The 15420-nt window shown below is 37.3% G+C and overlaps 1 protein-coding gene across 1 annotated transcript in view; it reads right to left on the minus strand.

Moving 5' to 3' along the window:
- Positions 1-2871: 2871 nt before the first annotated feature.
- The window catches only part of ZMPSTE24 (zinc metallopeptidase STE24), a 63985-nt gene continuing 51436 nt past the window's right edge, over positions 2872-15420 (minus strand). The window contains exons 8-10 of the mRNA XM_004450634.5: positions 9544-9648; positions 7329-7472; positions 2872-4571 (exon numbers count right to left, since the gene is read on the minus strand). Coding sequence (XP_004450691.1) covers positions 4347-4571; positions 7329-7472; positions 9544-9648 — 474 coding nt within the window. The 3' untranslated portion in view covers positions 2872-4346. The remainder of the gene's footprint in view (positions 4572-7328; positions 7473-9543; positions 9649-15420) is intronic.

Here is a 15420-nt window from a genome sequence, read left to right on the forward strand (position 1 = left end):
ATAAACCATAGGGTCCAGTCCTTGGACCACATCTCTTTTTCTCTCACTCTTCTGATCTCTTCTAAGCTCATGACTTTAAATTCCATCTCTACATCTCAGCCAAGACCTCTCCCCTTAACTTGATTCATTTATGCAACTACCCATGCAATTTCTCCCCTTAGTCTAGTAGGCACCTAAAATAAAACATGCCAAACACTGAATTCACGATCTTTCCCTCTAAAACCCCTTCTCCTGCAATCTTTACTATCTCAGTTACTAGCAACTTCTAGTTACTTTTGCCAAATTCCCCGGACTCATCCTCCACTCCACTTTTTCACTAGCACCACAAACCTCATCCATTAGCAAATCCTGTTGTCTCAACCATCAAAATATATCTAGAATCCAATTACTTCTCACCACTTTCCCCGACTACCACTCCAGTTTCAACACCCATCATTTCTTGCCTGGTGTATTGCGAGAGCCTTCCAACACTTTTTTTTTTAAAACAACACACTATATTTATTTATTTATTTTAAAATTTCTCTCCCCTTTCCCCCTACCCCCCTCCCCCCACCCCACCGCCAGTTGTCTGCTGTGTCCATTCACTGTGTGTTATTCTGTGACCGCTTCTACCTTATCAGAGGCACCAGGAATCTGTGTTTCTTTTTGTTGCAGCATCTTGCTGTGTCAGCTCTCTGTGTGTGCAGCACCATTCTTGGGCAGGCTGCACTTTCTTTCGCGCTGGGTGGCTCTCCTTATGGGATGCACTCCTTGTGCATGGGGCTCCCCTACACGGGGGACACCCCTGAGTAGCACAGCACTCCTTGTGTGCATCAGCACTGCGCATGGGCCAGCTCCACACGGGTCAAGGAAGCCCGGGGTTTGAACCGCAGACCTCCCATGTGGTAGGCGGACGCCCTATCCATTGGGCCAAGTCTGCTTCCCACACCCTTGCCTCTTCATCCCTTACACACTCTGCCTCACCCTTACTCCTCTGACTTCACCCAGTACTACCTACACTTTACTCCAGCCACCCTGGCCATCTGGTGTTTCAACAACACACGAGGCTCACTCCCACTTCAAGGCCTTTTCACTCACTGTTCCTTCTTCCTGGAATGCACTTCCCCAGGTATGAGCTTAGATCACTCTCCTTGCTTCCTTTAGGTTTTTGTTCAAATATTACCTTCTGTGGCGTCTTTTTGTGACCACCCTACTTAAAATTACACTCCCCCCTCCAAAAATAAATAAATAAATAAATAAAAACAACCAAACAAGCACATAAGCCCCTCCTGTTTCTCCAAAACATGTATCACCATTAATATCTCTTTTACATATTTTGATTGTGTCTCCCCCACATTAATATATAAAATGTAAAATGTGTAAGGTAGTGAGATTTTTCTATCTTCTGTTTACTACTATATCCCCCAGCACCTGGAACACAGCTTGGCACAGAGAAGGGACTCATTAAGTATTGACAATAACAGATACAGAAATATAGGCTCAGTCAAGTCTCTTGCTTCAGGCAAGGTCTTACTATTACGTGGCCCTGGCTCTTAGACTTTAAATCATACTTTACCTGTTTATCAACCATCATCCAGGGAGCCAGTGGGGAACTCTCATCCACCAAAAGTAGTTGTTATCCGAGGCTTTATCCTGCTCACTGCGTATAGGCAGTTCTGATTTCACAAGTTTTTAGAACACAAGGAGTATCTAGCCAAACAAGACATCCTCCCAGAAATCATCCTGGATAATTAGAGTATAGCCAGAATTTCCCTGTTATCTGAATAAAGCTAAACCATTCCACGATAGATTATTTCTGTCGTCCCACCAAACTGTACTCAGCCTGACACCAAAGTGCTTTCAATTTAATGGCACTTATCAATGTGGAATTAAATCTCAAGTTTTTGGACACAACTTCAAGTTCTCTGAAATTTTCTTTATATAGCCCCTGGGACAGAACTTGAGGCTGTACTTAGTTTTCTGCTAACGATGATAAAATACTCCAAACGGTCAAAGCTATATAGTGTGTATGTATAAAAATAGACAAAGGACTGATTAAAAAGGTGAAGCAGAAGAAGACTTTCTCAGGGAGGGGCACATTAAATAAGATTTTAGAGGTAACAGTGAGCATCTAAAATGTAAGGGGCCATCTATCATCGGTAATGGAACCATCACTGGTTCTAAACCACAGAATTAATCCCAGAAACTCTGTTCCTATCCTAAACAGAAGCAGGATTTATTAGCAGTTTTCATACCTGAGCAAAGGCCCACTTCAGATAAAAGGCAGTACAGACATGATAGAGACTCCTGGATTCAGAGACCAGTCCTACTAAGATAAGCCATTTTACCAGAGGCTTTGACCTCAGTTTTACTCCCTGTACATCTCTCTACGAAGCATTAAACTCACACTTCTTTCCTTCCTTAGTCAGCTTCCCTATCCTTCCCTTGTCAGTCAGTATCTCAAGAATCTACCGATCTTAATTAGGGCCTCTCTATGCCTCTATGAACTGTGTGTGACTAGTTAAAAATTGTCATATATTTAGAAGCTCATTACTGCTGCCACATGAAGGAACACCAAAGAGGTAGCTGGTGCATACCAGGCAGGCCCAAGACAACATGAGGGTAGGAAAATGGAAAAGGAACAGCTCCAAATGAAGCTTCCAAGGAAACATCAGCAAGAACTGCTGATGTTCTGGAGCGGAGCAGTAGAAAGACTCTGAAGAGAACCCTGCATGTGCGGCACAGTGAAGGGGCTGATGCCATGCCATTCAGCATTAGGGCCATTTCTTCTTACTACTCTTCATATACTAGTACCCATTTCCTTTAGAGTAATGAAAAGTACATCTAGGTAACAAACAAGTACATTTTATCAGAGGAAAGACAAAGTATAAATATATCTCCATTGGTAATTTTTAATGTTTTACTTGTACAGAACTGAAATTTGTATTTAAAGGCACAGAAGGAAGGAAAGGCAGTTATCACAGCATGAATTCACAGATAAAGGATGCTGGATGAATAAAATCATAGGACTGCTCCTCTTTAGCCTTAGGAAAAGAAATAATGCAGTATTAAACTATACATTTATTTTTATTATATTTCCATGTAAAGACATTACTCAAATGTCAGCTAAGCAAAAGACTTATGGTCAGACACCAAGGGTATAAGGTCAATCTCACTTTGGAATAACCACAAAGAAGGTAAAAGTTATCATTGAGTAAGAGTTCTAGGCACAAAATAAGTTTTTGTTCAGCATGGACAGAGATTTGAAGCAGTCAAACATACACGTTTTATAACTGGAAAATAAATCTTTTGTGCCATTTGTTTTGAAGTTAACAATTATCTGCATAGCAAGAACTTTTGTTTTTTAAAGTGGAATTGGGCCTCATTAAATCGTACTTATAACTTGTCGATAAAAATTACAAAAATAAAAACTGAAGCTCTTCTGTCCCTGAAAGAGATAGAAAACTATATTTCTCCTATAATATTAAGAGAATCATCAATATTTCACCCCTTACATCTCTTAAAATATTTCTTCTTTCCACATTTTGTCACTTTTAAAATAGCAAAACCTGTTCAATATGGCAATTTCTGCTAACTGAAAGAATGCACTATTTATTGAATAAGAGAATATGAATGCTAAAAAGCTTAATGTGAAAAATAATACATTTTACCTAATGGGACTATACCTAAAAATCTAACAGGTAGAAAGAAAGAAAAAGACAGATCTCCTTAACAACAACAACAATTTAAAACATTCTGTACGTAATTTCTAATTTCAAAGCACTATAAAAACTCCTGATCAGTGTGTATCAAGAGAGGGAACAGAGAAATCTGGTAAAATGAGATATTTCTAACTATTTTCATTTTAACAACTATCTTTCTTCCTTATTTAAAACACTGATTGGCCATGTTAAATCATAACAGTATGAAAAGTAAAAATAAATTTACACACAATAATTTGGAACCACTGCTTCTGCCCTAAAGAGAGGACTCAGAGTTGGTATACCCTTTTTCAGATATATGCCACCAAATACCTTATATGCAGATTCCATATAAGTTTGTAAATAAAACAATTTCTGTATTTTCTCAAATAATTTTACAAGTTGAAGGTAAAGTAGATGTAAAAGACAAAAGAAAACTATACCTTTAAAAATATTAAGCCTCAAAACTGCATCCAGTGTTTTCTTTAAGAAATGGATTATTAAAATCATTTTTAAAATGAGATAGTGAATGTATTTAAATCTGGGCTTTTCTGTACTTAATAATTTTTCTTAAAAAAAAAAAAAAGTTTAAAAACATTAAGAGTTGGTTCATGCTGCCAGGACAAAAATAATCAGAAATGTCTTCAGTCACAGACTTTGGGCATCTCAGTCTTGCTTCGTACTTTTCAAAGCTTGAAGTCTCTCTAGTAGTGGAGGATGAGAATAATGCCACATTGAAAACAACCAGTCGGAAACAGGGAATCCCAGGTTATCTTTGTTCAGTTTGATTAAAGCAGAATATAAGTCTTTCGCTTTCCCAAGTTTCTTGGCAAATGCATCAGCTTGAAACTCAAATCTGCGACTTAGGACTGTCAGGCAAAAAGAAAGAACCTGTAATAGTAAATGAAAGGGTGTTAACCACTACTCACTTCTTTGTTGTCACTAAAGGTTTCATGAGCTGAGACTGTAGAGAATAAGAGAAAAAGCAGGTGAAAAGAAAGATCACTAATATTTAGGGGATATAGGGTTTAAGGAGGAACTGTTATAAATTGAGCCTCTCCCTCCCATCCCCCAAGCAAATAGATACAAAAAGATATAAATCCACATGAATGTTATTCTTACTAAAAAATACCAATTTTTGAGACTGTCATGTGCCAGGCACTGAGCCTGGCACTATACATATTCTCCAATAATCCTGCAAAGTAATTACTCCTGTTTTATAGATGAGGAAGGTGAAGCTCAGCAAGAGAAGTTGCTTGATGTCACACAGCTAGAAGGTGGCAGTGCTGAGTTTCTGTGACTCCAAAGCCTGAGTCCACCACCTCCCTCAGAGTCGGTGTTATCATGATAATTTATACTGAGCCTATTTTTCTTTTAAAAAAAAAAAAAATCTTGATCGCTTATCCACTTTTAAAGGATAATGACAGTCTTCATAGAGTGTATTCTAAAAACAGTAACAAAAATATGCCACAGCCTCTAAGAACAATCTCAAAATTGAATTTTCCTAAGTACTTTGAACTATGACAGATCACCAGAATAAGCAGTCTCCCAAGGTGACCATTATGAAGAAGAGAAATTTCACTTGGAAATATAAATTCTGACGGAAAAACAATTTCTTTGTATTTTAAAGTATGGCAGATTGAATGACATAATGCCTATTTCTTATCTTAAAATACTTCAATACTACAGTAAGGTTTTTTTTTAAGAAGTCTCTCATTTGTACCTCTTATTGACACTTGTAAATACAGAGTTTCAAAATAAACTTTGGGTGTCCCTGATACCTTTTCAATTAAGTTCAAACTAATAACTGAATTCTACCTATAATTTCTTTTTCAAATCTCAAATATACTTTTTTGGGATAGAATCACTAACTGGCCCCATGGATTTTGGCTGTGTTGATATAACTCTCTTCCTCTCCTGATTTTAAGTGTCAAGGCTAACCGTTCTTTCCATCTTGCTGTAACACATAAATAAAAACATAAACAGATACTAACCTGTACCTATTTGCTTTGCTGTAAGTTTCTAAACTTTCTTAATAGGGCAGTTTTTCCATTCTCTCCAGTAAAATGTCTCTTTACTATCATGACCTCTTAACTCTGACATTAAACAAAGATTTTCTACTTAAAAATCTAGATTTTTTGAAACACCTTACCTAGGTTTTCTGAGGTTTTTAAAATAGTGGCTAATATCTCTGTGGATTAATCACATTTTAAATTATCTTAATTCCCCATTTACTTGACATTTTTGAAGTGAATCAATCGCCGAACATAAGGAAACAAACAAAACAAAAAACACTCTGAGCAGCCAAATTAGATGCCACGAAGGACAATCACTAATGCTACTCATGCCTTTATGTAAAAGACAACCCAAGAACACCAAGTAGGTTGGTTATTTCATTTCCCAGTCCATGGCAAATTAAAGAAAAAAAGTTAGAGGGGAGTAATGACTGTAACAGAAAGTTACACCAAGAGTACCAAGATACACCCCAACAGCAAGGGAGAGACAAGAAAATGAGTTTAAAAACAACAGCAGCAGCAGCAACAACAACAACAACAAACCCCAGAAGTTGAAAAAGCAGAGTCTAGGGTCATTTAGTAAACACAACTCAGTGTCCTTGAGGCAATACTGAATTGTGGTGGAAGACAGTAATGGCAATATCATTATAAGATTTCTGTATCCTCTGTTTTAGGCAGAAACAAACTATGAAAGGCATTTTATAAATATTTCCAACAAAAGCTAAAATAAAAATGAAAATTTTTAAAAATTTAAAGATGATAAATCTCAATTCTCTGGAAAATAAGTTTTGTTTATGGGGACAATGCTATATAACACAAATAAGATCTATTCTCTGCCTTTTTCTTTCTTGGTGCCCATGCTCCTCCCCCACAAACCACCTTTTTTTATATGGAGAAATGGGATTCATTTAGTTTATCAAAAAACTTTAACTCCATAACCTTTCGCAAGAAAGAATCCTAAATGGAAATAACTTAAGATCTCCATTATTACTTCTTGGCTTAATTTGGAAATCTTACCAAATATTATGAAATGTTGTCATTGTCATATTTGTTAATATATAGTCTCATTTATCCATGCCTCATCACAAGTATGGAAACCTTCTAATGAGCTATCACAGAACAGTGGTTTTAAAATTTCAGTTAACGTAAAACACCCAATTCTGATTTAGTGGGTCTGGAATGAGACCTTAAGGCAATTCTGAGGCAACTGATCAGAGAACACAATTTGAGAAACACTGTTACACAGCTTCCCCTTTCTAGCCACACAAATATAAAAATTTTATTTGTGGTGTCCTCTCACACAGGTTTTTTTCCAGTGGTGAATATATGACCTATGTCACAGCATTCTAATAGTTAATACCTGTCAAGTCTCTGAGATACATGTTTTTGAGATTTTTACCACTAAAGTCTAATACTCCACTTTTATTTTTTTCCTATCAGGATGCAAATATTTGTTTATTTGGGCTTGGATTTTTCTGCCACTTTCCAATATTAGCCAATTCATCAAGGGACTAGAATACTTTGTTTCATCTATTTACTGAAACTATTTTGTGTATTTCTTTTTTCACCTCCCTAACGGTTCTAGACTTGAACAGGCAAGGACATATGTGAAATAATTTGAAAGATACATTACCTCATTGTAAGGTGAAAAAATAAACTGGAAGATGATCAACAGTCCAATTAGGGTGGGTTGGCTGTCATAAAAACCAAATGCAGCAAAAAGTTCCTTTCGACCAATTAATACAGCAAACAAGAAAAAACACAAGAAAGAATTCATCTAGAAGGGCACAAAATTTCTGAATTATTACTAGGTTGATTTCACTGTAGGATCAGTAGTATAAAAAGAAAGTAGAAGAAATCATGGTAAGTTTTAAAAGAATTGTATTAGTGTGTTCACAGAAAGTTATTTAGTAGTTTCACCTTTATTCTAAAAAATAAAATAAAATTTTACATGTATTATATATGAACAGTATCTTTCCCCTCAACATGTAAACTGTACAATTTTTTATAGTGGCAAGCTTAATTTCTGACTAAAAACCTTCTGACTGAAGGTTTGAAATAAATGATAGCAACAAGATACTCTCTAAAGTTAAAGGAATAAAAAAAGATTTTGGCTTTCTTCATATAAGACCCTAATCAGATACAAGGCCTCCCACTTGACCTTGATGTGGAGGCTCCAAAGCAACAAGCTTCTCTTGAATTCTCTTTAGGACCATGGGAACTATACTGAATAGTTAGGAAGACCCAAGAAAACAGATCTATCTTTATCAATGCATTAGAGAAAAAAAATCAAAACCCTATACCAAAATACAATCCCTTGGAGTAAAGCTGGAGAACAAATACCATTCTTTTCCCTTAGCAGATTAGGATTTAGGAGCCATATATACCATATTTAAATGTGCTGCTCCAAAACATTTAACAGGTGACTCAAAAAGCTGCCAGCTTTGAGTAGGGTTCAGAGCCCTCACAGGCTGGCCAGGATGAAGAGCAAGCAGCTCTGCCACTCAGCTCACTGTTCACCAAAAAAGCCTTATGGTAAAGGAGGCTCTTACTGGTCTGAGAAGAAACCTGTTCTGTGGATGTCAGTCAGCCTCTTTCCCCAGCCACCCCAGGATTTGTTCAAGGGACTCATGAAGAAAAGGGTGAAGGAGATGGAGATGGAGTCCATGCATTAGTCAACAACATAGTCCTTCCTCCACTGACTCCTGCCGAGTGTCCAATCTGTCAGAAGAGGCAATCAAGCCCAGCCCCAATAAGGTACCACACTTCCAGGGACCAGTCCTACTACCTTGTGGTAGGCTGATTCCAAAGCACCCCTTACTTTATGGAAGGGGAAGTGATTTTCCTTACAAGACTGAATAATTACTCTGAATTTGGATTTGGACTTCTTTAAGTCATTTTTATACCTAAAGATGTAAGGCAAGAGAAAAGAGCCCACACAGGTTCAAGTATTCTTGCATAGTCCATCACCCAGCACCAGATAGCCTTTAGACAAATATCAGCTTAGGCCTCAGCTAAGGCCACATATGCTCAGAACCAGTCACCAATATTTTACTCATTGCCTAAAGCTAGGTCACATTGTTGGTTTAGAAGTATTAATACCCAAGGGAGGAATGTTATAAGAATTATTTTGTTCTTTATATTTTCCACATTTTCCAAACTTTTTCAAAGGACATATAGATGCGTTTTAATGCAAAGAGCATTACTTATAAAACAGCATTCTATGCAAAATATTAATAATAGGGAAAACTGCATGTGTGAGGTGTACTTTCTGCATGGTTTTCTATAAACCTATAATTGATCTAATAAAAAAAAAAGCTTGTATAATAGTTTTCATTAAAAAAGCAAAACAGCATTCAAATGTCCAACTTATCTAGGCTCTCCTTTGATTGGAACTGTACTTTCTGCATGGTTTTCTATAAACCTACAATTGATCTAATAAAAAAAAAAGCTTGTATAATAGTTTTCATTAAAAAAGCAAAACAGCATTCAAATGTCCAACTTATCTAGGCTCTCCTTTGATTGTCACAGCTCCTATATCTGAGTGATGAGGATGATGGTGATAACAACAGACACAGAGTGCTTACCACATTTTAAGCACTACTCCAAGTACCTTACATATTTTAACTCATTTAATACTTACAAAAGTCCTATGAAGTATTGTGATTCAAAGATGGAATGAAGGTGAAGAGAGCTTAAGGAACTCACCTGAGGTGGTAAGTCAGCGAGAGGCCAGAAAGCCTGGCTCTGGTGTCTATCTTAACCTCTCTACTAATTATCTCTTATGCTTACCATAACTCTAATTTGACTAGCATGCCATAAAAAAAGTAATATCACCCCAAACTTACCTGGCTAATAATGATATTTTTGACTGTGTGTCCCAACTTCCAGTGTCCCAGTTCATGGCCTAGTACAGCAAGCACTTCCTCATTTTTACACCCTTGTTTCTTATTCTGAATCAAAGAACAAATTGAAAATAAGTGATCAAGAACCTTCAAAGAGTTTCTTTTATCCCAGTAGTATCGTTTTAGATTCTAGCTTACAGAAACAGCCTTTTGTACAAAACAGTTCGTTCACTTAACAAAATTTTCTGAACCACTACTTCATGCTAGACATTGTTAAGTACTGAAGATTCGATCATGAACAAGTCAAACATTCTCTGACTTCTTAAAACTTAAAGTCTAGATTAATTTAGATTTTAAAAATTAGGAAAAGTACATTTTTTCAGTAGGACAACAGTTAAGTCATGATAAAGTCATATGACAGCCACATTACAAATTCAATTAGCAATTATGTTTTCAAAGATTATGTTTTGTCATGGGAAATTGCTCATAATACATATGGTCAAATGACAGTTATAAACCCATTAGAAATGTTTTCAAAGATTATGTTCTAAGACAGGAAAATGATGTACTGAAGAAAGCAGGAAGCAAAAAGAAATGTACAGTATGATTTTAATGAGAAAATATGTATGTATATGTAAAAATATACAATTGTTTAACTCCTTTATCTTTCCTTTCCCTTTTCCCAAATTATGTACAAATGAGCTGATGATTAAAAAAAAAGCACCATAAACTGTCATTTTAAAAATTGTGACTTCCACGTTAAGATGGCAGAAGGAACATTCACATCTAATTTCATGCCCTTCGATCAAGAAGAGATTTTTTTTTTTAAGACGTAAGTCCTCAGGATGGGGAAAACAGAAGAGGTGACAACAGCAACATTTCAGAAGCAATAATCAGATGGACAAATGGTAACAGACTAAGCAGACCTAAGAAAGCTGAATCATAAGCCAGCAGTGGAAAAAACGGAGAACCAGACTGATTTACACCACATTCTTCAAAGGGCTTAGAAACTAACCTCAAGAACTGGGGGCACCAGGAACCTCTAGAACTGCAGGAAAAAGAAGATGGCTAAAATAAAGGAAATTGGTGAGAGTTGTTTGAGAAATCGTTAATACTCGGATACTTTCTCCAACTCCACAACAACAGGCAATTGCTCCTCCCTCATCCTAGCAGAAGCCTGGCAGTCTATTCCTTCTGAAAGGGCAAAAAAAGAGGACCTTTCAAATTTGGGAAAATTGAAGGGAATGGTACCATAACAACAGACTATGTCTCTAGCTCTCTATTCGTATGGTACACTGAATACTGAGGACTCTTTCCTTATCCAGCCTTCTCCTTACACTTGACTCCTAGAACACTCTCCTCCAGGCAGAAGACTGGAAGAGTACTCCCTGAGAACTCTGATCATTCCAACAGAAAAGATTTAGATACTAATGCCAGGTGTTTCCTAAAAGAAAGCCCACCCAAACCCCCTAGTAAGGCTCAAAGTTGACAGGCCTTACCTACAGGCTCAGAAATTCTACTCAGGTCTCATTCTCTGATTAAGAAGATAACCAAGGACTGCCAGGTATTCCAGGGGGGCGGAAAAGCTCCATGGATGAAAGTAAAATTACGTAAGGAGAAAATTCAGGAAAAAAATCATTATCTTCATAGAGATAATATATTGCATCCATGGAAATATAAAAGTATGCTATAAAAAGGGAACATCATTCAGAAAACAAAAGGACTTTTGGAAATTAAAGCTCAGTAGAAGTGGAAGATGATAAGGGAATCCCCTAGAAAACAGGATAGAGAGACAAAGAAATGGAAAAAATAGGAGAAAAAAGAAAAAGATAGAGGGTCATATAAGATACACAACATTCAAATAATAGTATTAGAAAAAAAGGATAGAAAGATAGCAAAAAATAGAGGAAATCATTAACAAAACAATCCCAGAAAGTTCTCCTAGCACCCAAGGTCTTCAGCTTCCAGACTGAAAGAGCCAATGTATACCTAGAAAAGTGGATGGATAAAAATAGACCCACAACAAGACAAGTGAAATTTAAGAACACTAACATAAAGAAAGGATCCACAAGTTTCCAAAAGAACAAATTACAGGTAACCAACTAAAGCTTAGAAATTTGAGTGGCTTCAGACAGTGCATCAGCCGTGTTGGAAGCAAGCAGACAATGAAACAATGTTTTCAAAATCCTGAAGGAAATGTATTTTCAACTTAGAAAGCTATATCCCAGCCAAAGTAGTAAACTAGTATGATAGAAGTATGAAAACATTTTTAAACATACAAAAACTCAAAACATTTACTTACAATGCAGTGCTTCTTAGGAAAGTATTAGATGTTCTATACAAAAATGCAGTATGTCAAGTCCTCAATATTAATGCATGCAACTATGAACCTTATTCTTCAAAAACTGAAACTTAGTAGTTGCCACAGTTTCCAAGGGGAGGGGGAGAGAAGAATGGGTGGAACATAGGGCATTTTGGGGAGCAATGGAATTTTTAAAAATGTATTGATTTTTATTTTATTATATTATTATCATTATTGGATTTATTTTGGGGGAGGTTTTGGATTGCAGAAGGGTTGCAACTGTGGCAGGGGATAATCACTGGTGCAGGGTATTGGTGGTTGGGGAATGTGTGGGGAGGGGTACACCTAAGGCATGCCTCTATGGAATATGAATGTGTTCATATGGTCATAGGGTATTGTCTTGGTGGATGGAGACCCATACAATAACTGACGGAATATAGAATTCCCATCCTGGGGAGACCTGCTACATTCTCTCATAGGCAAGAATCTCTAGAGCACATGGGCAGTGTCCAGAGGAGAAGGACAGATCAATACGCCAGACCCTTGATATCGATGCCTGAACCCTGTGTTCTTGTGAAATTGCAACTCAGAGTAATAATATATATTGCCTAAGAGTTACCTCCTGAAAGCCTCCTTCTTGCTCAAATGTGGTCTCTCTCTGAGCCAAACTCAGCATATAAACTCACTGTTCTACCCCCACCCCCACCCTGATGTGAGACATGACTCCCTGGGATAAGATTCCCTGGCACCAGAGATTATTATCAAGTGCCAACTAGTGATGCATTTGGAAAAAAAAATAGTCCAAAGTGGGAAATAGTATATACAAATGAGTTTTATGGCTAAGAGAGTTCAAAGTGAGTTAGGAGGTCATTCCAGAGGTTATGCTTATACACATCAGGATAAGGATCCAGAGTCGGGATCTCACTGACTGCCACAGTAAACAGTGTCTCAAGCAGGGCTGCTCCTGAGGGCTCTAGAGACATCTATACACTATAGGCAGGGCAGACAACTCTAGGAAATTGGCACCCTGTCGGTAGGCCTTACCGTGGAATATATGATAACCTATCTCCCTAATATATCAGAGTTAGATTCACTGATAATTTTCCTATATATGGTGTTCTGCCTTTTAATTTGAACCTATAATTAGCACTATACCTGTAAAATTATGTTCCAGAGACTTAAATCTTCCAGCTGTTCATATGCCTATTGAGCCCTGAATCTCAGCAGAGTTGCAGCCAATACGTACTCTGTAGTTCATTGGACTCACCAGGACAACTAGCGAAAGGATGATGGACAACACCCATCACAAAAAACAGAAAGTATCTACAACTGCAAGCAAGACAGTTCCGTCCATCTGCCCCATGGAATGTGCTCATCGATTAAAACAAACGTATCACACTAATGAATGATGCTGTTAATAGGGAAAGTGTGGGAGGGAGTAGTGGGGTATAAGGGAATCCCCTCTGTTTTTTATATAAATTTATGTAATCTAAAGCTTCTTTAAAAATAAAGCGAAAAAAATTAAATAAAGGAGTAAATAAAGCAACAGAGAGATATGGAATACAGAATACAGGAGATCCAAGGCAGGAAATAAGTGAAGGGAATCTCTATAATAATGGTAAAGGGTAAAGCTGAAATGACAACTGTACACCAGATATAGAGGGTAGCCTATCCAGACTTGAACTCAAAAGGCAGTGTGATTCAAAGGACAATGTGCTAAGGGTGGCCATCATCATGTGCACTCTTGTCACTGTACCTTTTTTTCCCAACTGGAAGGTGTACTCCACCTAGAGAAGGGAGTAAATCAACAGAAAGGCATATAGAGAATACAGAAAACAGATTCCAGTTTAGAAGAAAGTCAAAAGAAAATCAAGGATGACGACAAAGGGAAGTCCCCTAGGAGAGCTGTGCAGCAGAACTACAGAGAAATTATCTCAAAGCAAAAAAGAATAGAGATCTTTCCCAGGGTGAGGGAGGGATAGGAGTATGTGGTCTGAAACTGATATGCTTGATGATACAATAAACCTTGTAGAAAATTATACTGAAAGTGACTGGGAATTGTGGGAAGAAAAAAAGAAAAATGTACAAAGAGATTGTGGGAAAAAAAGGAAAAATGTACACAGCACATTTTGAAATGCAAAGCAATTATTAAACAGAAGGGGAAAAACGTAAGGCATGCTTAGCAGTAAATAATTGTCTAGGTTCAACAACCTAAATACCAAATGCTCATTAAACCAAAAATTGTAACATGACTATATTGACAAAATAACCCAACTGCTTCAGACTTCATTGAGAGAGAGAGAGAGAATGTGTGTGTGTGGAGGGGGGGGTAGGGGGGAGAGTATTCTATGAGTTTCAAAATCATCATTAAATTAAAATTAAAGTCATTCTGGTTTGGGAGATTGTGGGGGCAATAGACAGAAGCATATGTAAATCCTTTATTGAGGATTATACCCTAAACGCAGCACCTCAGGATTACTTAAAGATTAATATCAGGCAAATATTATGAGCCACAGTGAGAGTTAGCAGAAACAATAAAGAGCAGCATTACATTTACAAGACTTCAGATAATGGAATTATCAGATACAGAATATAAAATAAGCATGTTTTATACAAACAGAGCACTGAAAATATTAGAAGGAATAAGAACCTATCAGAAATGATCAGACCAATTTGAAAAAGAACCAAAAGAACTTTAAAATTACAAACACAATGGGCTGGTTAAAGAGAAGATTAAATATAGCTAAAGAAAGAATCAATGAACTGGAACACAGAATTGCAGAAATTACAGAATGCAGCCCTGAAAGGCAAAGAGATAGAAAATATCAAAGAGTTTTTAGTACCCATGGAAGACATAATGAGTAGGTATAACACTTATCTAATTGGAATTCCAGAAAGTGAGACTGTGGAGAATGGAGAGAAGCTATATTCAATGATATGGTTGAGAACTGTCCTAACTTCAAGGAAGACATCAATCTTTAGATTCAGGAACTTCGATATATCCAAAGCAGGATTAAGATAAAGAAATCCATACCTTTGTCAAAAAAATCTTAAAAGCAACCAGAGAGAATTACAAAGAAATGGCAACAGGCTCAGAGCAAAATCTTCAACAGCAACAAAGGAAGCCACAAAACAAAGAAAATTTAAAGTGCTGAGAGAAAATATTTGTCAATCCTGAACTGACGTCCAAGAATGAATGTGAAATAAAAGCAACATCCAAGAATGAATGTGAAATAAAAGCAAAAACAGAATTTTCCAAAGGAATTTCTAGACCATATACTTCTGGAAGGAAAATGATTCATAAAGGGAAGGCATGAAGGGCGGCGGACTTGGCCCAGTGGTTAGGGCATCCATCTACCACATGGGAGGTCCGCGGTTCAAACACCAGGCCTCCTCGACCCATGTGCAGCTGGCCCACGTGCAGTGCTGATGCGTGCAAGGAGTGCCCTGCCACGCAGGGTGTCCCCCGTGTAGGGGAGCCCCACGTGCAAGGAGTGTGCCCCGTTAAGGAGAGCCGCCCAGCGCGAAAGAAAGTGCAGCCTGCCCAAGAATGGTGCCACACACACGGAGAGCTGACA

This window comes from Dasypus novemcinctus, chromosome 9 (genome assembly GCF_030445035.2).
Source record: "Dasypus novemcinctus isolate mDasNov1 chromosome 9, mDasNov1.1.hap2, whole genome shotgun sequence".
Lineage (NCBI taxonomy): Eukaryota > Metazoa > Chordata > Mammalia > Cingulata > Dasypodidae > Dasypus > Dasypus novemcinctus.